The 26,509-nt window shown below is 42.1% G+C and overlaps 1 protein-coding gene across 1 annotated transcript in view; it reads right to left on the reverse strand.

Moving 5' to 3' along the window:
- Window positions 1-26,509, reverse strand: part of LOC132955128 (adenosine kinase-like) — a 114,118-nt gene that overhangs the window by 65,338 nt on the left and 22,271 nt on the right. Inside the window, exon 5 of the mRNA XM_061027817.1 lies at window positions 3,043-3,215. Within this exon, the coding sequence (XP_060883800.1) occupies window positions 3,043-3,215 (173 nt within the window). The remainder of the gene's footprint in view (window positions 1-3,042; window positions 3,216-26,509) is intronic.

A 26,509-nucleotide genomic window follows, 5' to 3' on the forward strand; every position in this document is an offset into this window, starting at 1 on the left:
ATGTATGACTAAATGAACACTTGAGCTGAGTAGTGAGTAGTGGGAGCTGGAAAGTGAAGCAGGTGGCATTATCTTAACACAGCTCATTAGCCAGTCCTCGTGTGCTGTCGCTTTATGAGCGGCCATCAAAATGAGTGCAGCCATCATCGCTACTTAGGGGAAACTGTAGGCGATCATATGACAGGAGGACGTTGCTACATGGCGAGAAACAACTGCTCACCACGGTTGGCATGATAAGCAGCATGAAGCATCTCATAACAAATCTTTCTTGTGGGGGGTAAAAAAAAGGCTCTCAACCTTTCCAAAACAGAAATTCTGTGGCTTGCACAAGTATGAACACTCCCCTACATCATAATGGGAACACTGCTTATTCAACTTGATTTGATTGAGTAGTATCTAGTAGAGAAACAGAAAATAGTCAATCATTTTAAAGTGGCAAAGTGGAGACATAACATGCTATTCAAATTTTAATCAAAATAAAAAACCCAAGAACAGGTGGAACAAAGCGGAAACCTCCACTGTTTAAAAATGCGGTGAAAGGGGGAAGTCCAAAAAAAACAGCAGCTCCCTATGTGTCCACTTGAAGCCAGGTTCAAAAGCCCAGGAAACCCCCTCTGGATCCATATCAAAACGAACACTTTGGGGGGCACTGGCTAGCTTAGCGGTTATGATGCGCAGAGGCTATCATCCTCATCGCAACGGCCGTGGGTTTGAATCCAACCTCTGCCCTTTGCTGCACGTGATCACCTACTCTCTCTCCTCCCAACAATTTCTATCTCTCGTCAGCTGTTTAATCTAAAAAAAATGGGCAAAATGGCCCAAATAATTATTGTCTAGAAATAAACATGTTTACAGCCTGGTTCAAAAAACGCTTGTAGTCTCCATAGCTTATCTCTTCATTTGTACATACTGGACGACGGGTGAGTTTTTTATTTCCTCTTATAAATATGGGAGTGGATGAGTTGACTGACAGGTAGATGCTTTGTAGCCGTTTGCCAAGGAAGCTAAATGCCTGCTCAACTTCCATTTGCCTGTTTCTAGATTGTTCTAAAGTCAGCATTTCTAATATTGCAACTGCGATTATTGGGCTTCATAACACCTCTTCAGAAACCAGTAGGTGACATCACAGAGTATGTCCACGTTTTTATACTAAGTCTATGCAACCTTTAACTAAGCCTTAAGGGTAACTTGTACATCTAACAGATGTCTGCTTTTGATGCAAAGTTTCTTAATCAAATGATTAAAAGTCCAAATGAGTCCGCTTGATTTCTTATCTGTAACATTTTAAAATGCGAGGGGGGGAAATGCGAGGGGTGCTCAACACTAATGGCCAGACATCATACATCATACACAGTTCATCACAGAAAACACAGTAAAAATAATCATGTGCTTTATGCAACTTGTTTGCAGTGCTTAATGGTAGGGTAGGAATCACTTATGAACATAAAGTCAGTGTCATTACCCATCGGTTCCTAAAGAGGTATTGTGAAGCCCAATGATGGTCTCCATATTGGAAATACTTTCTCAAATCAGCCACCACACTAATTATGCAAAACTCTGATCTTGAATTTAATCAAAATTGGTTTCAAAAATTGGACCCTTCTACAGTTCTTAGTAATAAAAGAACGAGATATTCAGACAAAAACATTTTTTTTTGTGTGTCTGAAGCTGTAAACCTGTTTATATGTGCTGTAAAAATGGGCATTTTAATAATGGGTCTACTGGGGATTTCTTGGCTTATTGAGCCAGCCGCAAGTGAACTCTAAAGTGAAACTGTAGTTTGGTTGTTTACTTCACCATTTGCTTCATTTTTCAACACACAGGCTTGTTGCTCAGGTAGGAAGCAGAACATTTGCCTTGAAGACTCAATTTAGGAAAAGAAACAAAAAACTAAGACAACACAACGTTTTATAGTTCGTCAAACTAAATGGAACTTTTTGAAAATCAAGATTATCAGTATTTTTTTTTTTTTTAAATCAAGCCAAAAGCTTTAAACATTGTAAATGTTATTTAAGGCAAAATAACATAAAAATGGCCAAAGATGCAGCATCATTTTTTGGGTGGAAAAAGCCGATTTAGTCAAAGTCATTTTTGGCTACAATTCACATAATCTAAGGACTGTCTGATTGAAGCTATGACTACTGATTTTCTAAATCCTTACTTCAGATCAGTCATACATACAGCACTGTCTCTTACTGACTGGAACTCAAATCGTCAGGCTGAGTAGCCGAGGTAGACTTTTTTCCCCCTCTTTAAAGACTCTCACTAATCAAAGCCTGGGGGGATGTGACACACTGACTCCCACTCCTTCAAAGCCATCACCCGTCCAATCTAGCCCAGCCAGCGACCTTTCCTCTGGGCTCCAGAGCTGTCTGTTAAACACCTGTAAGAAATATTACAGAGCTCGTCTCCCAGAGCACGGCACCTGACCTTTTCAGGTGTCAGAGCGCACATCAAACAAGCCCACTAAGACCATTCAGTGGGGCCGGCTCCCGGGGCGGCTGAGGTCCAGCCCGTTGACTGACTGACATGTCCAGTAGCTGCAGATGAAGGTCTGCAGAGGAGGGGGAGTGTTTAGAGAAGGAGGTTATTGATCCACACCTGGTCTATCATGAACTAGAGCCCTCTCTGTTAGTGATATTTGTGTGTGCAGGCTTTGACCTCTGCTGTCTCAGACGTGCTGATGATGATGATGCTTTCTGCTGCTAGCGTGAGTCACTAAAGCCCCCTTTTTTACAGGCGAGAAGGCTGACAGGTGAGAGCCGGGATATCCCAGCCATCTCTAACACATTGCTACTGTCAGCCTATAGATGGATGACAACCCACTGGGGCGGCAGAGACTGAGCGGGGGCCTGGAAAAAACACACTCAAGCTGTTCTTTTTCCTTTTGATGCGTGAGCCCAGCTATGATTCTCTGTTATGACTTCCAGCCCTGGAGGAGTCGACTGCCTGCCTGCGGATGTAAGAACGAACCAAAAGGAGTTTTTCAAATCTGAGCTGGAGGATCATTCTTTGGTCAGGGGTGACTAAAAGGTGGCTAACCTATTGTCTCCGGTGATGCAGGCCGCGCAGGTACCGGTTGGCTCCTCGTTCTGTTCGTAGTAATGCGCGTCGACGTGGGCTTCCTCGGCCTTCTTCTTCAGGATCTCCCCGAAGTGGTCCGTTCCGATGCACCCGAAGAAGGTAGCAACCTTGTGGGGTTTCTGGATCATCCACTGTGGAAGAGAAAACAGAAAACAGCAGTTACAGTGAGCTCAGTTTACAAAATATAAGTCTGCTTGAATGGTCAAGTTCAGCTAAGGCAGATGGCATACAAACTGTAGCTTCACAGCAAACATACTGCTTGTGATATATGAGGGCTGCGAGCTGTCGTAAACAACCCAAGACCAATTCAAGCTCCACATAGAGGCACTGTTCTCATCCGAGCGCTCCCTCCTCTCCCTGTGTGCTAAAAACAGTCTCATCTTCTTATTTACACAAACCCCATAATTCAAGGCTCAATCCTGCTTATGCAAACACAGCGTGTGTGAGTGTGTACCTGCTACCACAGGATGCTGCCCAAACTGCTAGACTGCCATTTTATTTAAAAAAAAAAAAAAAAAAAAAATTGGGGGGGGGGGGGGGGGGGGTCTAGACACATCTGATGTACTCAGTGACTTTTACCTTGATGAGAGAGCGAATGAGGAGGGGTGGTGCTCAAATTCTACAGAGCTCAGGTTTAACCTCCAAAGATTTATTGACGTACAGTACGTGCTGCTGTTTGCTCGTTTTATCGCAGCCTCCTGTTTTGTTGCTGACGGGGGCCCCTTGTGAATGAGATGTTGCTGCTTTTGGGGATGACCTGTATATGTGTGAAATTAATCATTTCACACGACCAAATAGTATCTCGGCAGGGGGAAGAAAAATGCATTTTCATCACCCATCCAGAGATGCTCTCCCTTGTTATTTTTCTTGCAACCTGCAACCACCTCTCCCCGTTGGTCTCCAGGTAACTAGTTCAGATGGAACAATAAATAATCAAATAAGGAAAATACTTTTTTTTTCCTTTTAGAAAGGGCCAGGTGTGATATTAGACCAAGGTTGCAAATATAGAAACACAGCTGATCAGGTCGGGTTTTACTGCTGGGCTTAACATTATAAAACATCAGGCTGCAAAATAATGATTACTCGAACGATCTATGAAAGCAAAAGTTCAGATTATTAGACAGTTAATCACCAGCAGCAAGCCCTCATAAAGGCCCCTGTTTGGAAAAGCTGGCCGCAGAAGTGATACAGAAGCTGAGCTTTATGTAGCCCTGCGAGTAGGGTTTGGAGCAAAATGAGGATTCTTTAATGAACTAGACTACACAGAGGAATTACTTTCGCAGATGGAAACAGACAGATAGACAGAGAGGAACACTTCTGTGGTTGTTTGGCAAGTCGTTTTATTTGGGTACGACAGTGCCCCTCAGCTAGTGTCCATCTGGATAATTTCTCATTTAGAATATACGACCAATGCAAGTGCAGAGTTGTCTTTGTGAGGTGCTTGGCGGTTTGAAGTTTATATTCAGTGCATCTAGCCATAGCTCTCTGAGGCCAATATCGTTTAACTAGCATGGTCAAATCCAAACCATGACCAAGACACGCTTCGCTTCAATGAGTGTTTGAGTTTGTCATGTTATAATGCAGGAGCGGTTCCCAAGGGCAGCAGGGGTGGTAAAAGTGAGCAAATACATTCACTCTAAATATTGTCTGATAAAATGATCCGTGACTTATTAACACAATTAAATGTATTGATACAAATGTATGCAAAACAAAAACACAATTTAATATTTTGGCTGGTAAAAAAAAATATGCTTGGCTGGTGATTTTTTAAAATCTACCTATCACCATCGCTGGTAAGTCAAAAAGTGAATTTTGGACCCTGACTGGCAGCCAGCTGCAATAGGTAATAAATTCACTGATGATACGTACCTCACACAACCTCCTTTTAAAAAAATCCAAACTACCCTATTAATTACTTAGGTTTTTATATTTGTTTTTAACCGATTAAATATCCCGATTTCAAGGCGACATATTCAAGTTATATTCTTTCTGTCAGGCAGAAACCAAAAGTACTCAAACTAGAGCGATGTTAAGCACAAAAGAGTGATAAAGTCCCACCTTTGAAAGAAAATGTTTGATATGTTATCTTGATGAATGGTAAACTATTTTCGAGGGATACATGTATGAAGTGACTTTCCCTGAAGAGATCTTCAACAGTCAACTGATCTTTTATTGCCAAAAGATAAGAGTAATGCTGCATCTGCCTGCTGTATCCTGGCTCATAAGTGGGCCTTCCAAGTGTCATTTTGAGTCATCGTTCAGTCATACAGCCTTGACTCCGTCCTCACCCCTCCCTACCTGCTTTTAAAGAACACAAACACACGTCTATGTACAACACGCAGGCGCAGATCCAAAGCGAAAGCTGACAAAAGTGAGCTCTTTTTCCCCTAACCTCTTGCTGCAGGCACCTCACACTTATCAAGGTCACCGGCTCGGGTACACGTCAAGTCCTATCTGATTTTCCCTCCGCCGTGATGAGCTCCGAATCCAAGGTTAGGAGCTGCAGGCTGTAAATAATGACAGCGCGGCCCCTCCATTTGCAGGCCCTCTCAGGTGGGAATAGAGAGGGCCACTGCGGGGCCCCCCATCCCCTCTGATGACAGCGTGGTGAATCACACTAGAACCACAGACCCCCCCCCCCCTCAAACCCCACCTCCATCTGAACTCTCCTGCCACCTCCACCTCCTCTCCCTCTCTCTTTCTCTGACCGTCGGCTGTACTCTCACTGCCAGCTCAGCTTGTCATTTTACAGGGTCATTAACAGACACACATACACACAGACTTGTGCATGAGTTCACAGTGCACCCACGCAGGGAAAAGGCTGACACACACAAATACACACCAAACACACACGCACACAAACGTAAAAAAAAAAATCCTCTCTAGTGCCACAGAATCAAAACTCCCTCCCTGCTTTTGCCAGAAGCTGCTCTCCTACTCCAACAAACACAAAGCGGCGACAGATAAGAAGAAAATGTCTTCATTATGAGCATGTAAAATTTTTTTTAAATTTTTTTTATTATTCCTCCTCTGTGGTTGCACAGTAGCAGTGGAGTTATATCAATTCATTTCCATCCCTGGCACCCTGCAGACAATCCCTCTCCATTCCCAGATTATGTGAGATAATACCTCCATTATGACAAAAGCGCTATTCGCGGGGTCGCCGAGAGGTCAACCAACCCTGCGCCGGGTATTCATGCTTAGTCACATCCCAATTATACCGCAGTGGCAGAGGCAGAAATTGGCAAATGTACATCAAGGCGCTTCATTACTGAGGGCCGCTCCAGTGAAATTAAGCAGCAGATGAGACAGAGTAAGATTTACCCCCAGGCGGCATGTTTTAGAGAGAGAGAGAGAGACGGAGAGAGAGCAAGAGAAAGAGAGAGAGAAAAGAGGAAATCTGAAGTAACAGCTTTTTCTGAAGGTGCTGGAAGCTTGTATCTTGCACAGAAGCTCATGTATATTTACTTAACTAGGGAGAACGCAGGTCCCCAAAGATGAATAAGTTCCCATGATACACCACAGTAAACCATCTCTTCATGCGTTTAGATAAGGAAGAGAAATCTAATACAAACAAGCATGAAAAATATGCCTGAAAAGCAGGGGGGTGGGGGGGGGGGGGTAAGATGCTGCACTCGCTAACGGCAAAGTGATAAGTATACATTATGCTAACTGGAGAATAAGTCTGGTGTCTCTTTCTGTTTGCCTTTCATTTACCCAAATAATCTCACCCTCCGCCCACCCAACACTGGCCCCGGGGGCCCCAGCTTGCTATTAATTATGACATCTCACGGTTGTAAGGAGCCCCACTTGGGGGGAGCTGACCCAGGCCCTGCTCTTCGACATCCAGCAGCTGCCACTCTTCACGTCGGAGGCAGCCGCTTCGCGTGGCAGCTTCCAGGAGGGCAATTACACAGCCCGGATGAGATGAGGCAGCTGAATGTTTGGGACTCAAGCGCTCAGACTGCCATTAGCACTATAAGCTATTACATTCCCTCCTCCTCTTCTTTTTTTTTTTTTTTTTTCCCATTTTCCCTCCCCTCTTCTTCTTCTTCTTCTTCTTCTTTTTCTTCTTCCTAGCTCACTTGCTGCTGTATATTGATGAAGTGGTAATGGGACCTCTAGTTAGATATTCCTCCTGTAAAAACATTGTCTTGTTTCTAGTCTCCCTCAGGGGTCAATGCATTCTGCGGGAGTTGCTGGAGAATCATTTCTGCTCTATTAATGATGCAATTCCAATGCAATTCAGATCTACTGAAGATGCAGCACAGTGGGCTTCTGTGGGGAGTTGATAGATGAGGCTGTGTGTGTGTGTGTGTGTGTGTTATCCTGCTGCTCCACGACAAAAGTGCCGCCTTCTGCGACATCGCTGGGAGAAACTGGCCGGCCGTCACTCCAGCTTCCATATTCTGGGGGGAAAAAAAAAAAAAAGAAGCAAAACTGCTCCTTTTAAAAACAGGCAGACGAGAAGTCTCCATTCTCTTTGCTTCATCTCTCCAGCGGGGTCCTCTCGAGAAGAACATGTCCGAGCCTAATGATGGTCACATTAATTATAGGCTTATCAATCCCGGGAAAATAATTCATTGAGGCTATTTTTAGACTCCTAAAATAGAAACGGGGGCGAAGGTGCCGCACGCTGGGGTCGCCTCTTCCATCCTCCTTTTGCCCCGAGTTTGTCTTTTAAAGCCAGAGGTGGAGGACGATACCCCTGTTTCTTTTTTTTTTTACTGCGCAGTTAAAAACAACTAGCAAACATCTGTCCATCAGCACCTGTCATGGCGAGCGCTTTTATATGAAGCACGTCAGAGCAAAGGGCCTGACACTGATGAGGTCTGGCAGCTTCCATTAAATCACTCTTTCCTGTAAAGTGCCAGACATCAAAGCAACCGGCCGAGGATTTTTCACTCAATCAGGTAACACACAAGCCAACCTCTTCCCACCTGCTCACCCGCCTCCCCGTCCTCTCAGGGGCTAGAGCCTTCTGGTCAATAACTCCAATCAGTTCAATTTCATGCACAGTTAGCCGTGTTGGGGTGCTAGGGCACCTCTCGCGTCAGGGTTGCATATGTCGTTTTGCCGCTGTTGTTGTTTTTCTTTAATTTTTTCTCATCCCTGAGAGGGTTGATAAGTGGGGTGGGGACCTGCGCTGTGTAAAAAGTGGAGACCGGCCAGGGCTAGCATGGGTTGTTTTAACTCTGCCTCACCAAAGCGGGATCCCTGCCAAGCCATTAAAAGTCTCTGTGCTCTGCTTCAGTGACACAGCTAAAAGAATAGAGAGCGGGCGAGAGGGAGAGCTGTAAATGATCAACACGATAATGAGCTGATTATCAGTCAAAGGCATGGATAAGCTCGCTCTCCAGTAATTTCCTTTCAGATCAGTCAACCACATTCTCCTCTCTGCAATCAACACTCGAAGGGGAGGCATAGCATGTAGCCTTGAGGGAATCCGGCTCAATATCAGCTTGAAATAGCAAATCCTGATCTTGTCTTCCTCTGATCAGCGCTTGAATCATCACCACGTTTACACACTAGCATAGTAGGGAGTCGGCCTTTTCGATGATTGTTTAACAGTTATCTTGCACCTTTAGGCTCTGGCCGCAGGTCAACGCTAAAATACAGTCAAGAGATTATCAAATGTATGATGTAATCTGCATGTATTAGGACGGTGACTCTGTTTCTACTTTTTTTTTAGCTCAACTTCAGCATCGGATTTGACATTGACCAACAACTTACATTCAAATCATGAGGCTTAAGTATTAAGGATTCAACATCAACGTGACTAACTTTTTGGAAAGTTTCCAGTTGATCAGTTGAGTTTCAGTGGTGACCTTGTAGACAGAGGTGTTTGGATCCCACAGGTTTTTTGGATACTGCTTTCAAGGTTCTCAGTCAGTTATCCCCGAGTATACCAGTTGCACTGAGCCGATGTGATAATACATTTGCAGCCACAAAATCAACTGGAATAAGGTCAATTATTGTGACCACACCAGACAACAACAGTGGGTAGAGTTTGACAAGTCAGAAGTCACCAAATTTGAATATTTTCATTCGCACTAGCATTGGAGGGGAACCCAGTTCAGGTTCAGGTCACTTTGTTTGTACACGTAGGTAAATTTGGTTGCAGGGAGAGTCACTTAATACAACATATACACTACATAAAACAGACAAAGTGTAATGGTACATGGGCAAAAGTGCTGAGGTGAATATAGTTTGCCGGTTCCAATCGTACAATTGATAAAAACAAGTTGATCTGTAAAAGTTACAGAGCCGAGAACATCAATATAAATAATTCATTTATCCAACAATACTCAAGTCTAAGTATTAGAATTGGTTTATGGAAGGAAAAATGGTATTGGACCGGTATGATGTCTTGGGAAGAAGTTAGGGCAAGACAGCCACGATAAACAGCCCAAGGCTTCAGGTTTTCGTTCACTGATCCTAATATTTGGACCGGTTTAGACTTGACCCTTAACCTGGCCTTTTGCCACCACAGCATTTTTTCAAATGGCTTAAAACATGTTAAGAAAGTAATGATATTAAAGGGACCTTTAAGTGTCATTTTTGCATCACAAGCACACCTGTCCTGATTGGGTAGACTTTTAGTGTGTCGAAAGATGATCACTGTTTACATCCATACTCATTAAACAATGTGACACCACATTAGTAGAGGGATTCTCATTCATTTGCTATTTGCATTAAAATATTGTTCAAATCAATTTGCATTTCCATCAACTTGTGTTATGCAAATAGCCTTGAGGCCGCAACGAGATTGCATAATTAATCAAGGACCAGTAACTTTGATGAGGGCTTTTTGTTGATGATTCCCACTTAAGATGGCATTTGTGTTATGCAAGTGATCATTGCACACTTTTTGTATTTTAATAAAGACACTGGGGATGAGAGTGTGAGTAAGTATGTAAGGGGTGACATGTAATATATAAGAATCAGTTAGGAGACAGTGCATCTAAGCACTTTTTAATATGATATATCTTTTTTTTAATCAGTCATGAACTAAAGGAGAAGTATGTATTAAGATTTTTTGTTGGGGGGGGGGGGTCCTCTATTAGTTACGTGACAGTAGAAAGACAAAAGGGAACATATGCCCAATGTGCAAGTTGTCCATATATAGAGGTAAAAAAAAAATGTATTTAGGATTTTTTTTTAACACACGTGGCACTCTTAATGCCAGCCTATTGGTTTTCAAAGTGTAAAGATATATGTGTGTAGGGCTGGGGATCTTTGGGTGTCTCAAGATTCAATTTGATTTTGATTCTTGGGGTCACGATTCAAAGTGTATTTTTGAATTAGTACAAACTTCAGGATCTACTCCAGTCATCCATGAGACCGGCTGAATTTCTTGCCGCTCCATTTGGCATTCTACTGAGTTTAAGAGCTAGCCTTAGCATATATTTTTGGAAGTTACAAATGTATTTCAAATCTAAGAAGATAAGAATCTTGATTTTTACATAAATCGATTTTTTTCCAACCTCTATGTGTGTGGTTTCTTTATTCACTAACACTCTGCAAACAAAAAGCACATAATGTTTAAAAAAAGACGGTACATAAATAATTACTTTGTTTAATGAATGCAGAAATGGCACACTTAGAAATGTGTCACAATTGAATTACCTAGCACTGTACATACTACCAGCCCTTTTTTTTTTCAAACTAACAAAAAAAAAAAAACATGGAACATATTGGAAGCTACATGTGAGAAAGAGATGCCCAGTCAATACTAGACACTTCAGACTGGGACACTACCCCAGGGGTTGATGTTAGACACCACAAAGCACCCAAACAAAACAAAGGCAGCTCGCATGTCCACATGTGTGACACAGCCACGGTATGCAGGCGGGCGGGTGGGCGGGCAGGCGGGAAGGTGACAGCTCCCAGGAACAGCCCCCGATGATAAGCATCAAGCTGGATGATGCGCTGACACACTCCATAGGTTCTCTGATGTTAAACACGACAAGAACGTCCCCGACAGTATCTCTGCACCCTCTTCAGAGAGCTATCAAAGGGCAAGTTCAGTGAGCACACAAAATAAACCCCTCCACACACACACACACAACTCCCCCAACCACACACACACACACACACCTCCTAACACATCTCATGGCTGCATCTTCGCACTGCATAGGAATCAGGGATGTGTCGCCGTCCCCAGGCGGCAAGTTTATTTAAAAAAGGAAACACCTGATTTTTTTTTTTTTTTTTTTTTCCTCCTCTGTCTTTGGCTCCTCTTCATTCCTCGCCTCCCTTGTTAAACACACAACCTTGATTTTGTTTTCTGTTGCCCGGGAGGGGTGAATTATTTACAGGATAAACAAGGCGATGTTGTTTCAGTCAGTCAGAGCCAAACTCCCCTATCGCAGCAGCAGCAAAGAGGCAGACGGGTTTACCTGGCAGGCATGAGGGGATGAGCTCGGATACAGAAACCGGGAAGGAGCTTCACAATGGTGATACCTATCTGTGGGGGAGAAAATACCTCCACACCAGATTCATGGGCTGGGACTCTCAGGCTGCTTTTGGGTTGTCCTATTTATCTGCAGAGACAATGGAGGCTATAAAGGCACATGAACTGATTTACAGAGTGTGTGAGCTTGCATGGGCGGCGTTATTAAGTGATCATAAAGTGGTGTTTGTGTTTGCAGGGGTTGATGCCATACAAGGTTCAGATGGAGAGATGATGAGGGACCTTTGCAGCTAAAGCCTCTAATCCTATCTGCAGTCTGTGGGGCTTCCAGCTGGTGGGAGTGCAGCTGTGCTCGGCCCCTTGCACAGGTGAATTAGATCTGCACACAAACACGCACACACACACACACACACACACACACACACACACACACACACACACACACACACACACACTCCACTCCTCCAACATCTCCCCTGTTTGCAGTATGGCGGATTTGCACGGTGCTTTGATCTCGCAGAGGTGGCAGCGCCCCCCCTGGATACGGTGACAGCACGGGTGAGCCGTGTTACCGAAGAGATTTTTTATTTTCTGAACATACGCCAAATGACAGCCCCGGTTGAGGGTTTAGCGCAGGTCAGGCCCGGGTAAATTCAATGTGGCAGTGCGGAAAATTCACTTCCAAAACATTTCGCTGCTGGGAGGAAGTGAGCTTTAATGAGTGTTATGACTTCAATCTGTGACATTATTTACCGTCACATCAAGATGATTGAGATTACTCCACAAAAAGAAAAACAAAAAGGATCCATCCCAGACATGACTGACCCTAATCTCACGGTACATCCATTGTTGACACACTTCTATATGGTTTAGCCGTATTTTAAACGTATAGAAAGTGGGTCCCTGAACATAAGCAGCTTAAAAAACATGACCACGGTGATCATGTTGAATTATTTCAACCAAAAACAAAACAGGCTAGAAACTGCCGACACTTCATTAGAAACAAGCAGACGAAACAGCTGTGCTCCCAGTTTGACCTCTGATCTGTCTGCACAGTCCCAGCGAACTGATTCCCATTTAACTCACTGGTTAACTTTGACAGGAACACAATGGGAGGATGTGATTCGGCCCTTGGCGCCGATCGAAAAAACAACATTCCTGATGTCTTTACGCACCATAGCAAGATCCCACTTATCATATTACTCATGCCTTTGTTTTGTTTTTTTCCTGCAGGCAAAGAGGTTCCTCTCTTCATGTTACCAGCTGGAAATATCAGTGATGAGCGTCTCTGCTTAGTAAGCTCGCTGATGTAAAGGCAGTTTGTGTGCAGATTCCGTGGCCGCCTGGCTGCACAGGTAAGCAGAAAATAGCTCTTAGCTCGGGCCTGACCTTGAGAAGGATGCCATTCAATCAGCGAGCTCGCCGCAGTAAAAGACCTATCATTGCACTAATAGACTAAATCTTCCTCCCTGCCCGGATCATGGACAATGCACGGATGGCTTCCTCCTGCTTGGCAAGTTAAAGGGCCAATTGATCCGATAAATTAAACAGAGAAAATAAGCCATGATGAAAGAAATACTGCTGTTGGGCCAGTATGGATTGAACTTGTGTAACAGTCTGCACACCTAATTTAATTCTCAGTTTATAGACATAACAGGATTGGATGACGGCAATTGACAAAACAGTTAAAATGCAAGACTGAACAGCCTGTGCTCGTGTTCTCATCGCCAAGATGAGGTGGAGAGAGTGTGTGCGCTGCTTATCTACACCCCATCATCCAGCTGGAAGCAGACAGAATCGTCGTAATAAGTAAAAGATTCAAGAACAGTCGCCCGCTTTGAACTCTGAGGTTGTGCGATCAAATTCCGCGTTATCGACTGGCAGCTTAAACAAGTCGTGTTATTTTTCCTGACGGCTTACAGGGAAAGGGAGAAGAGGAAAGGATGGTGGGGTGGAGGGGGGGGGGGGAGAGAGAGAGAGAGAGAAAGAGAGAGAGAGAGAGAGAGAGAGGGGGCAAGCTGGAACCGTCATAAGTACTGGCTGCTGCAGTGCATCGTGACAAACAACGGCGGAAAAACTTGGGATTTATTGCTCTGATAACCTTCCAGATTCCTACGGCTGGTGCTGCACGCCAGACAACTCCGACAGAGTTATGCATCATTAATCCCCGCGAACACTGCCAGTGATAAATAATGCCGCGCGTCCCTATGAAAAATAAGACACTTATTACCAAACCATAAAGAATGGTATTCGTATCATAACTTCAAGCAGATAATAATGTGAAGATGTGATGTTTCAGGAAGTCAAAAGCACACTCACAGTGACAGTTAGCGGTATATTTCTGCTCTTATCCGTGTGCAGTTGGCAACAAAAAAAAAAAAAAGAAACTCCATATAAATAACAGCACTTGAGCAGAGAAAATTAAAGATCCTTATATCAATGTCATAATATTTGCAGACACTTACGCTATCAGATACTACTGAGTACATCATAAACCAAGGCAAACAGTGACTTCGCTCCACTCTTGAATAGCATATAGGAGCAAATAGCGGGTAATCAGTTAGCACAGAGTGAAAATAAAGTGTCTGGTAACTTGTTGCCTGACTTCTCCCACAAGGAGCAGCTCATTTCAATCATGTGATAATTTCTCAAGGCTTCGACTTGAATTCGGTCCAATAAACATAGTAATACTATATCCCCTACAGGTGTAAATTCTTGGTGGTTAAGCAGCGCAAAAAGCGAAAGTAGAAGGAGCTCCGTTTGATACAGAGATGTTTCCAACTCCAGATGCTGCTGTGGGGCCCTTACTCTCTCTCTCTCTCTCTCTCTCTTTCTCTCGCCCTCTCTCTCTGCTGTGAGAAGCCAGGCGAAAAAGATCACTTACTTTCCTATCGAGACTTGGAACATAAATTCAAAACCCTGCAATAAATCAAATATAAATTTTCAGCTCCCCTCACTTTGCCCGGGAACGGCTGCAATAACAATGTCATTCGACTCTGCCTGGTTACCATTAATGCTCTGGATTCCATCCACGCTAATGATTCAGCCCTGTATCCTGTGCGTTTTACAACAAAAAGAAGGGAAATATTACTGACCTATTTAATGTTCTGCAGGCCAGCAGAAGAAACTAAGGCCTGCGACGGATTCTCTTTACATATACTGTATTTCCAGAGTCTCAAAATGGATTCTCCTTGCCAGATATAACACCCCCGCGTGCCAATAATGTTAACATACCGAAACTGTGCGGTTGCAACTTTCCCCATTTCTAGACGGCAAAGTTTCTGAGCCAGAAAAGGAGGACAATGCACTCCAGTTAAATCTAACTGGAGTGAAAAATGTGATTTCTATTTAGATATTGTTCCATGTGCCAAGAAGGCTTTATCTCTGCCAAAAAAGCGAATTCAATCTCATTCAGTATATTTTCTCCATCGAATCATAGTCTCATAGTAATCTTTCAAAACTGAAAAAGTGCCAAGACTGATTCACCTAACTCCCATCCTACTTGGAATATTTACTGGAATAGCCACATATCACCATCTGAGCAGTTTTCATAACCCAATATACAGTCTTAGTATCTCCATCCAATTCACGCTGTATATTTGTTTCACACAGTGTAAACAGACTTTTTAATTCCAGTGAAACCATAACCCCAAAGTGGAGCGCAGGGAGCCCGTTCTGGCTTCAGAGACTGTTTAGAGAGAGCCATTCTGGGTGAAGCACACTTTACTTTTTAAGCAAAAAGCAAACCAATTTCAGTGCAGCACCTGCACCCTTCTGCCCTGTTGGCTTTGGCGAAGCAGATTCAATGAGTTTTTCAGCCAACACTACACGGCTGTGTGCCTGTAAGAATGTGCACTGACAGAAAGGCTTTTTTAGAGAAGAACCAAGGTCACCACTACAACAACGCAGCGCAGAGGATCTGCTCCGAGCCAGAGGAAAGAGCCTTGTCTCTCTCGCACCCTTGAAATAAAAACCAATGAGTGCAGAAGGATTGCAAGTTCAATAAACTTTACTTCCCTTTGTAACCCCTGCAGGAAGACTAAATAAGCAGGAGGCTAACAAGCTGGGCTTGTTCTCCAGAATAATCCAACTGTGCGTATAAAGATCAACATCTCGTCTTCATCCAACATAAATATAGTCTTACTGTAATAATGTCTCGGGCCAATGTCAGACATGGCCTCTTTCAGGGGAAATACATTGTTACACAGCTGTGAGTATCAGAGAGCAAGAAGACCTCTTCAGTAGGAAGAAAAGCAAGTTGAAAAAACACAAAAAGGTGGAAAACAATGTACTGTGTACAGATATAACAACTAACACCAAAATAACTGTCAATTTTTGGGTTAAAAAAAAAAGAGAGCGACTATCTAGTAAACATTGCTGATTGTTGGAGACCTTTAATGCAGCTAATTAATCAACATGTGGCTCTAGTGAGGCAGTTTTTTGTTTGACTCAAAATAAACAACAATGGCCGTGTTTGTCTTCCCAAGAATTAAAGGTTAAAAGAACCTGTCAGATTGTGCATAGGTGTGGCTTGTTAATGTGTTTGTTTTGTTTTTTGCCCTAATCACACTTGGTTTGCACAAAGGCAACACCTCGTTGTGGAAGATCAATGTGTGTTGCTTTTTGTGATTTGTTGTCAATAAGGAGAAAATAAAGGAAACTTCACACGTCTTGTCCTTCAATAATTCAAGACAGAACTTTCTTGTTATTTCTTCACGATCTATACTGAGGCTGCTCTACTTGCAGATTTAAAGTAGAATAAAAAATTGAACATGTATTATTAAATCAAGTTTGATAAAAAAACATTCGGGGGTTAGAGGATTATACCGCCATGGCACAGCCAGTGTTTTCTAGTTTTTTTTTTAATTGTTAACACTGCTTTGAAGTACATTCATTTACTTTACTTAGTGTAGTTTGTGAAGTTGTTTTGGAGCTCATTATATTAAAGTATTTCTAACATTTTCTCTGCATCATTTAAAAGTACAGCGCCAACTCAAATGAGTTCACGTGGCCATATTTCCCTGGCCTCCGTGTATAAAGCCAGTGCATTTGTGTGTGTGTGTGTGTGTGTGTGTGTGTGTGCAATATGCATGCAAGGAGATTTTTCTTTTATAATTGTTAATGACGGGAAAGCCCCAGTCGGGTTCCCTAAAAGGTTGTCAGAGAAATCGCTAACAGCTGCCAGCCGCAGGAATGCAGAAATGCCAAACCAGCACTTTGTGATTGGCATAAGGAAGTTACACCCACTTTGTAATAATACGTTTCTCTTTGGTGAGTAGCCAAATGGGCCGCTGCCAATGCAGACATGACGGACTGATCCCGTCATTCTGTGCAAAAAACATCACGCCAAGGAAAACTATAATTATTTGTCTGGGGCCAAGGTCAGGTCGCACTGAGGCTCATTAATACAAATGAGATGCGACTTAAAGAACAAATCGAATAATGGGGACTCCAGTCAAGAAGTCATTTTGATGAATTAGCTTTAATAATATCTATTTGCCCTAATATTACTTACAATCCCTAGTAGTGCGTTTGGCAAGGTTATAATGGCAGGCTAAAAGTCATGAAATAAATAACTGATGTTGGTACAATTAAGCAGCATGTCACATCAATGCTGTAAATATGAATACTGTGGTAATCTCCAGAGGACCTTTAAAAAAACAGACTCGCAGTAATCGTACATCTTCCCCTAGTCTGAGAATCTGTCTGCGCTCAACAGGTGCACTCTGGGTATTTACTCCAACATACCACAAATACACGCTACTGTATGTTGTGTTCCTCCTGCAGCCATGTTTCTTCTTCTTCCTTTTCTTCTCTCTCCTCACTGTCAATGTATTTGCAGCCTTGATGATACATTTACTCTCCATAAATCAATTTCTGAAACACAGCAATTACCCCAACACCACAGGGAGTCAGAGGAAATCTATAAGTCAAAGGTCCTGAAGACGCTCAATAGTCACTTCCTGTCAGCCTGAGTCAAAACACAGGGATGGACCTCAGTGGTAAAGCTAATGCAGGTCAATTATGAACATTGGACAACTGTACGTGTGCAAAAGAGGAGCTCGGAAAATAAAAGGAACACAGGAAAACGATGCACACAGCTGCATTGTTGATACTCTGCTTGATATGTTTTAATGAAAAAAATTCTATGAAAATATAAAAAAAATAAATCTTAATTTGAGCATTTCACATCGTCTTCACCATTTTACCAAGAGACAAGTGACGACTTAAAAATATAACTATTACAAACTGACTTTGACTGAATGGAGTTTAAGATTTGAAAATGTTCTTTAATGGGGGTGCTGATGGCCTAGCGGTTTGGTTGCGCCCAATGTATGGAGGCTATATTCCTCCAAAAAGGGGGCAGAACTGGTTCAAGTCTAACACCTTCCCCGCCTGTAATTCCCCACTCTCTCTCCTGATTTCCTTCCGTTCCGCTGTCCTATCGAATAACGGCAGAGTAAAACACATTCTTAAATACTTAAAGTGTGTTTTAAAACATTTACACTATGTCTGTTATAAGTTACCAGCTGCAACAATCCTAGCATAAGGTTTCCTTCAAATCTTTATTACATACAAGTCTGGGAGCCAGATGAATTAGTGAGCTCATGTAACATTTGCCCTGCAGATGAATCTGTGGTTCCACACATTGAGACACATCTACAGTAGAACTTGCCCAGGTCCAAAAAAAGCATTACTGTTATTGTTTGTAGAAAATGGAGCGGATTTGATGACGGCTTCACAGAGGTGCTTCATTAAGACATTTTGTTCTCATCAAAGATGGCTGCTTCTATGATAACCCCCCCCCCAATCGCATCAGGATGATATATGAACTAACACCGGGTAGCAGAAGCGGCAGGACTCGGGGATTGTTTCATCCTCTTCAAGTCTCGGTGCTGCGATTTGTTCAGAAGCGTCTTTAAATGAATTCCAGTTGGAGCCTGTTAATGACAACCCAAACCCTAAAGGAATTTTGGCGTTCTATGATGATTTAAAATCAGTGTGGAAAGAAATTTTATTTTAAAGCAGGTTTTTGACACTTATTGCTGTATCACTAAAGGTAATAATGACATACTCCGGTGTATTTATATTTTCTTCCACTTCTGCTTTTTAAACAGTTAATATAGCTATGATGATCTACTCTGTTTCCTTATACACAGCTCTCTAACATAATCTTTTGTATTGACATTTTAATCCAAAATGAAACCCGCTTAGTAGAAGTAAATTGTTACAGTTATTCCATGCCTTTTTAATTCCTATTGGCTGCATACAGAGGTCAATAAAGGGGATAGATTACTTAACGCCCCCTTAATAAGTTGCTTAATTAGCAAGAGTTAATGCTACCAAAACACTGGCAGTATTACCAGCGAGTGACATGTACAGCTGAAGAGCCTCAGAGACCCTCGGGACAAAAACTGTTAATGTGATATTCTCCTGCACGTCCCACTGCTACTTCCAAGAACGCAGATTTAATTTCTTTACATGTTTACCTTTGTTTCATCCCTGCCTCCCCCTCCCCTCAAACACGTCCCTCCTCTCTTCCGTCCCATGAGACAAGCCCAGGCAGACAGCTCTAATAAACAGCGGTGTGAAGCCTCACAGTGACGGCGTATATACAGCGGCAGCCTATGCGATCAATTATCGAGTGGCCGATTCTCTTTAATTAGAGGGTTTAAGTATTGAGTTAGTCTGGGTGGGAAGCTGAGAAGCAGCATGTAAACCAACCTCATTACACTGCAGTGATTCACCTCCCAGGAGCTGTGATCCACGCAGTGTTTACACCATGCATTTGTTTCTGTGGTAACATATCGAGTGGAGGAATGGCTCGGTGACAGACACAGTGTCGTCGTCCCCCCCTCCTCTACTATCTCTCCATTTTCTTTCTTTCACTCTCCCTCCCACTCACTCGCTGAAGAGGCTGTCACACTGCTTTGCCTTTTGTTGTGGAGAGTCTGGAGAGGTAGCACAATGTGTCCTAGTTAAAGCAGTGCCCCATCTGCCCGGCATAATTAGACAATTATGCTGCAAGGATCCGTCATTAATTCCTTTGTGGTGGCCAATTTTCGCACCACAAAGAGGGCTCAGGTTTAGTTTTTCTTTGCACATCTCTCTTCATTTACCCCGGCCCCTGTTATCGTCCTCAAGTATTGATACTGTGGCAACTTGGGGCAGGAAAATATTCTCCTGCCAATATTGACCGGTTTGTACTCTTGTAGTGAAAAGGCCAAGGGGAATATTGGCTGTTGTCTTGAGCTGAATAAAAACGAGCAGCAAGGAAAGAGCACTGTGAAAACAGAGCCAGAGACACAACAAACAAGCATAGTTAATGTATTGAGGTTATGTATACTGATGAAATATGCATTATGTGGAATGATTCTTGTGTTGCATTGTGGGGTGTAAGAACAATCAGAGCGAGAAAAGCTCAACATCAATATTACAATGCAAGTTTGACCTACTAAAACGCCACCACTGAGGTCGATATCTGAATACATGAAGCAAAGATAATTACATATTTGAAACTCTTAACCACTACTTTGTAGAAATGTTCATCTGATTTGCGAGGTCTTACTTGTCTTATTGGCAGTATTGATGTCATCGTACACAACAGGCCAATGTATGTATCATTTCATGGAATCTATCATACCTGGTTTATAGGGGTGGGACAAAATATTGGTGCGACCATATATCCTCGTCCTGAAGTGTATGATACATTTATTGAATCGCTGTTATTGCATATTGAGATTATACTTTTTTTTTTTTTTTAAATGGCCAGCTTCAAAGATTTCCATGGCGTCCCCACTTCATGACTCCTCACAGTAAAGACAAAGAATAAAGTGTTATGAAGACACCAAGTGCATTTTGTATTCTTCCAATAATCTAATATTCTGATGTAGCATGATATATATATATGATTGTCTTGCAGTGTATCAGCTAGAAACACCCAGAAACAATGGATTGTGATATTAATGCTATCATGGCCCACATACCGCGTATCATATAGTATCAAACTCTGTCTGAGATACTGCGCAATCTCCACCCCTATTGGTTTATTGTTTATTAGTTTGCAGATTTCTACTAAAACATGTTCAAGGCTACTTAAAGATAGTCCCAACAGTGTCTTGTTAAATTAATATAAAACCTCGAAAATCACATTCTATACTTGGATATCTTTACTTAGAAATTGGGCGGTAATAACCATGATATCACATGTTTTGGTGTTTTGACACAATATATGGTTTTCATAAAAGGTGTACCAATTACCACTTATATATGTACAGCCATACTGGTGTAAACTCCTAGCATGCTAATTTTGCCCTGTTGGAGTGCTATATAACACACTTGTGTTAGCACGGCAATTATATAATGATATCAATTACTAAGACGGTTACAAAAATGTTTTCCAATCTTAAAACAACATCTGCTTAGATCAATGTTTGCCTGGATGAATCATTCAGGTCACTTTCTGTCGGGGCTTTAACAACAAGATCCACATCTGTTATCATCATTAACCAATCTGTTCTTCAAGGTATTCAAGAATTCAAGTATTTACTAAGCTTATAAATATACAACGCGCTTGGCTCAAAGGTGAATTTATCATCTATAAGCAGTCAAGAACAAGACAGGATTGAAACATCAAAAAACATGATCTTGAGATCAATGGCCAATTCAAAACAAATTCCAGTTTGATACTTCAGTTACACTATGAATTATTTTCCAGCTGACAACACCTTGAGGTGTTTAAATTATCTATCTATATCTCATCTATAGCGGTGTCAAATTCAATGGCATGTGAAACATCTGCCCGAAATATCATTCTGTAAAAAGATACCCTCTAACACTTCACCTGTTGTTTATGTCTCCAATCCTAAAATATTCTTTTACAACAAGAGCTCATCAGAAAAGTTGAGTTTTTACAATGTAAATAAATTCAAGTATAAAGTGTAAGAGGAAGAGGAAGTGAATATTGCTCAACACATGACATCTATTCCATCCTGTATTAAACCACTTAATACATATTTAATGGATCTGGCAGACTGAAGTTCCACCTTAGCTTTATGTCTGTCGGTTATAGAGAAAGCTGCTGCATGTAAACGTATAATTGGTAAACTCCCCATCGAACATATGTGTTTTCACATTAAGTGTTTCACAGTTACACTGAGCAACTCAGCTTGACAGAGACATGTGGGAAGATAGCTTATAATGTAACTCAAATCTGATTAAAGCAGTGATCTAATCAGCCATGAATTCATCTGTGAAGACAAGCAGGCAAGAGAAAATCACCGCGGAGAATTCTGTGTAATTATCAAAAATCTCACAGCGGTACATTAAAATTCTAATTACGACATATTATCTTAATTGCTAAGGAGATGCAAATCAAAACAAGGTTAACGCTGCTCCCTTAACATGCAGGAGAACATGTGGTGGGAAACTCTTCAATATTCACTGAATCAGCTTGACTTGTTCGACATGAGAGGCTGTCATTTTGTAATGCTTCCGCCTCTTAGGGGCGATAATCCTAGCTGAGAGCACAAGCAGCAGCGGCGCAGTCGTGCAACAATAAGACAGAACAAACATCTAATTGCTGTGCATTCATTTCCTTTTATTGAATCAAACAAAGCCGGTGACAGCTCAACACAAGGCAACTAATGCTGCTGTCCAGAGAAAAACATGTGCCTCAAACGCATCAGGAATTAAGAGAAACAGCTTAGAAACAATGCACTATTTAAAACCATGCAATTATAATCCTTATCCAGACAAACAAATCATGATCTAACTACTAATGTTTCACAAATACCTTGGAATTCTATGAGAGAAATACCCATGTCTAATGTGCAACAAATAAGAGATTACAAGAAACCGAAACTTGTCAGGAAACTGCAACTCCCAGGGTACACAACAAATTGCTTGCCATAAATTGTGTCTGACAGGTGCACACTGTAACTCTGCAGACATAAGACAGCCGGATGACAGCAGGCACAAGGGGTAATAGTGAAAGAAGAAGAACATGCCATTGAACATGGATTTATGAGTAGGTCCAGACTGAATCGATCCATCAGTGGTGTCATGTAGCATCAAACAGGGTTATACTTTTAGATAAGACTGCAGATGCTTTTAAAGTTTTTCAAACTGAACAACACGTTTTGTTTTTTTTTAAATCAATTTTGCATTTTAGCAAATATCTTGCTGGTGACAACTCAAGTCGTTTCAACTGGATTATTTATACTCTGATAGAGCGTTTCCATATCCCTACTGGATATATCACACTCAGGCTTAGAAGCTCAAACGTTATGCTATAGTTTTCAGTTGATAGAAATGTTGAGCATCTGAGATGTTCTTTTCATTTCACTGCTAATAGCCCAATATAAGATAGGATATGTTGTAATGCTAATATCAGTAGCTAACATTACATTTTGCTAGGATGTGACTTAATGCTAAAACTCCCATTTGATCATTTTGTATAGTGGAAGATGCTTGAATATCTGGCTTACTGTTTATATTAACATGAAAATTGCTAAATTCAAACCTCAGCAGCCAATAATAGTGTTAGCTAAAAAGTGGCTAATTGCTAAAATTCATGTTTGATAACTTTTCTACATGAGATGTAAGGAACGCTAAAATACATAGCTTACAGTTATGTTCGCTAGGATTTGGGTGAATGCTTACATTAGCAGCTAACATTGTTGTTAGCTAGGAAGTGTGCTGAATGCTAACACAATTGTTCGATGATGTTTTCGGATACAATAGGAAAAGGCTTAAATCCTAAGTAACCATAATGTTAGGATTTGGCAGAATGCAAACATGAGCCGCTAATATTTGTTTTAGCAAGGACATAGCTGAAAGCTAACATGACTGTTTGAGGATGTACTATTAAAAGGTTTTAATTCCATTAATTCTCCTCTCAAGTCTTACAGCCTAGGACACATGAGCATGATGTCAGAGTAAGATGTCTGCCTTGTGAAGACGGTGAATTCCTCCAGGCCTTCCTGCAGTAAGCTAATAACAGTATGCGGGTGCTTGAGACTAACTACAGCCATTTCTGAAAACATCACATTCCTGACAGAAAATAATAAACTACAGGTACCCAATGTTTTCCCTAAAAGATATTGGAGCTGCTAACCCGATTGGCGTTGGGATAGTGGTAACCCACATGCTGTAAATTGAGTTTGTCTTTCTCACTTTCTCTCACAAACACACACATACAGTGCAAACACTCGCTCTTCCACAGCTGGACAGAAATAAATGGAGACCCCAGGAGTTCCCTTTGGCCCTGGTCCTGGCCCTAGCGGTCTATAACAGAGCCGACAGCTCTGATCACTCCTGAGAAAGCAAAAGCTGCTCAGGGATCGCTTTACAATTCTCAGGGGTTCGAATAACCTGATCTTGAACTGATCCGGCGCGCTGATCCTTCGGTATTGGGTTAGGAACGTGTGAAGGGGCCTGTTGAATGAGCTCGCTGGATATCAACATCCCTGCTCCGTGTTGCTCCAGCCCCGGCAGATTGTTTGACTTGATTAGTCTCTGCCCGAGTGTTAGACTAGCCCTCCAGACACCGGTATCAATGTGTCAGAGGGAAAAGTGCTCTCCCAAGTCTCAAGGTGGAGCCCATTACCCTGAGTGAGAGCACTGTAAGTTAATAGGATTTGCTCCCGATCAAGAGACCGAGCTATTTCCTGGGGCTGTAACAGACCAAAGCACAAAAATAAATGTTCCTTTATTCAACACTATTAAGCGTCCCCCCACCTCCTCCCCTTTCCAAAAAAACTCCACCACCTCCAACCACCCTGACCCCACCCCTTCTTTTTTTTTTACTCCTCGTTGAAATATCTGTTTTTACTGCAGGAGGTTGTGCTCTCCCTCTCTTGTTCCCTTGTGTTTTTTTTTTCTTCTCCCTAGCAGCCAGTAAAAAGTAAAAGGTTGGCACTTTTTGTCTAAAGGAGCCATTTGTTCAGGTGAAAATGAAACTTGCATGGTAAGCAGAGCCAGGCCTGCGGTTGGACGGGGGGCAGAGGGGATTCCAGATTAATCATATGGACTATACACCACGAGGATATTCATTGAGGAGTAATTGCCAAGGGGCTTTATGTAATGTATTCTCCCCATGAGGTAAAACCTTGTAGCAGGGAGAAAAGGATAATAGAGTAAGAGGATCATATAAAAATGTTTGCTGCTCCGACCTTTAACTCAGAGCTTAACCCCGACCTCAGATAGTAATTACAGAGTTAATTGCCAGCCGATCTGAGGAGGAGGCTCCTTCCAGCTTTACTGAAGATGTCAATTGGGTTTAAGAGTCTCTGTCTGAGGTGCAACAGATCACAGATTGTCTTGCATAATTTAACTAAGGGACAATTAGTCGGAAAGGGTCGTGGAGTGTTTGGTGTTAAAAGTTTTTGGTGCAAATAGGGCTGGCAAGTAATAAAGTAAAGTAATTAAAAGATTTATAGCTAGTTGACACTTGCTGGACCTGCAGTTTGACTTCATAATTGTACTTAAGAGTGCTTTAATAACTCCACTAATGCTTCAGTGATTAAAAAGGATGTCATGTAATGTCATATATATATACTTAACTAATATTCTTTAATATGCCTATTCAATTAAACGAATTTAACGTAGTGTGAGGTGGTAATTTCATGTTCTATTAACCTCAATGGATCAAATAAACATGTGTTGTCATGTCATGTCACATTTTGCTGTAATGCTCCCTCAAATTGGAATAAAACATGATCATAATAGTATAAAGTCTTTGCCTGTAAGGTGCATATTTTACACTTGACATACATGTCATGTTGTGACATCTATTTAGATTATAGACAATTATAGCAAGTACTGTTGTGAAATTCATTCAAGCTCTGTCGCTCTGCTCTAATTTCTACCATATTGCCCCGCTCTAATAGTAACCAGTCTTCCAGTGGTTTGCAAGACGTCCCACAACACCGTACTCAAGTTTTGACAACTTAGAATGGAAAATACAGCAAAGCACATTAGACTATATAATAAGCCTCTGTGAGTGAAGGCAAAAACAGACAGATTTCCTCTGGATTTGTTTAAAACCTTAAGAGAGAATAGAGCTGGCGCATTTCAGCACAGATCTGAGCACGGCTCACTCAGGGAAACCTGAATGTCTTCACTGAGTCAAAATAGTTAAGTTGAGCCGGTGCTGCCATAAACCCGGTGGGAGAGCTTGGAATAATCTAGGCGATGTTAATGATGCAATTTATATGTGAGGGGACCGGTGTTTGGCAGGCTCTTTCCGTCTGAGCGGGCTGCACAACCCAGCGAGCTCCCAGCACCCCCTGCTAGATGGAGGGGGTGGAGTAGGAGGAGGATGTCAGAGCCCATGTGAAAAGAGGGAGCGAGCGAAGCACTGATAAGAGCCATTACTATTAGTGTCTGTCTGTCACCTGCTGTGCGTCATCCAGCCTTCTCTCTCTCCACATGCGCCCCCATCCCCATCGCTCCATCCCCATCCCTTTTCCTCCGGCACATCACTTCAAATTTGCACTCACCTACACATTTTCCATCCTGTCACAGATATACTCGGTTGGCTCTAAAAGTGAGCCGAGCTGCACTCTGAAAAACTACTGTGAGCTTTGTTTCAAAACAGTTTTGAATTAGTTAAGGTGCAGACAGCTGCTATAGCGTTCATTCGATAAACAAAATAGCTGCAGATGAATTACTGAATTGGCTCTAGGGGACGGTGAATTCTACACATCCAGTTTCTCCGGTTTTCCAAGTAAACACAAAGCCTAATTTGGTATTTCATTTATTACTTGGCACAACACGACAGCTCCTTAAACTTATGAACTCAGGAGAAATGAACAGTAATTGCAGGCTGTTCTTTATTTTCTTAAAACCTTTTTAACCAAAATATTTAAAGCTGTTTTTCTCAGTTGCTATGCAACACTTCAACCGCAAGAGTGGGAGCACGCTGAGAATGTGCCAAATAAATGCTTCTGCCACAGACATTCAGCGGGGAAATATGAGAGAGGGGCATCGTTCAGTCATAATCAA

The sequence above is a fragment of the Labrus mixtus genome, chromosome 21 (assembly GCF_963584025.1).
Source record: "Labrus mixtus chromosome 21, fLabMix1.1, whole genome shotgun sequence".
In the NCBI taxonomy this organism is placed as follows: Eukaryota; Metazoa; Chordata; class Actinopteri; order Labriformes; family Labridae; genus Labrus; species Labrus mixtus.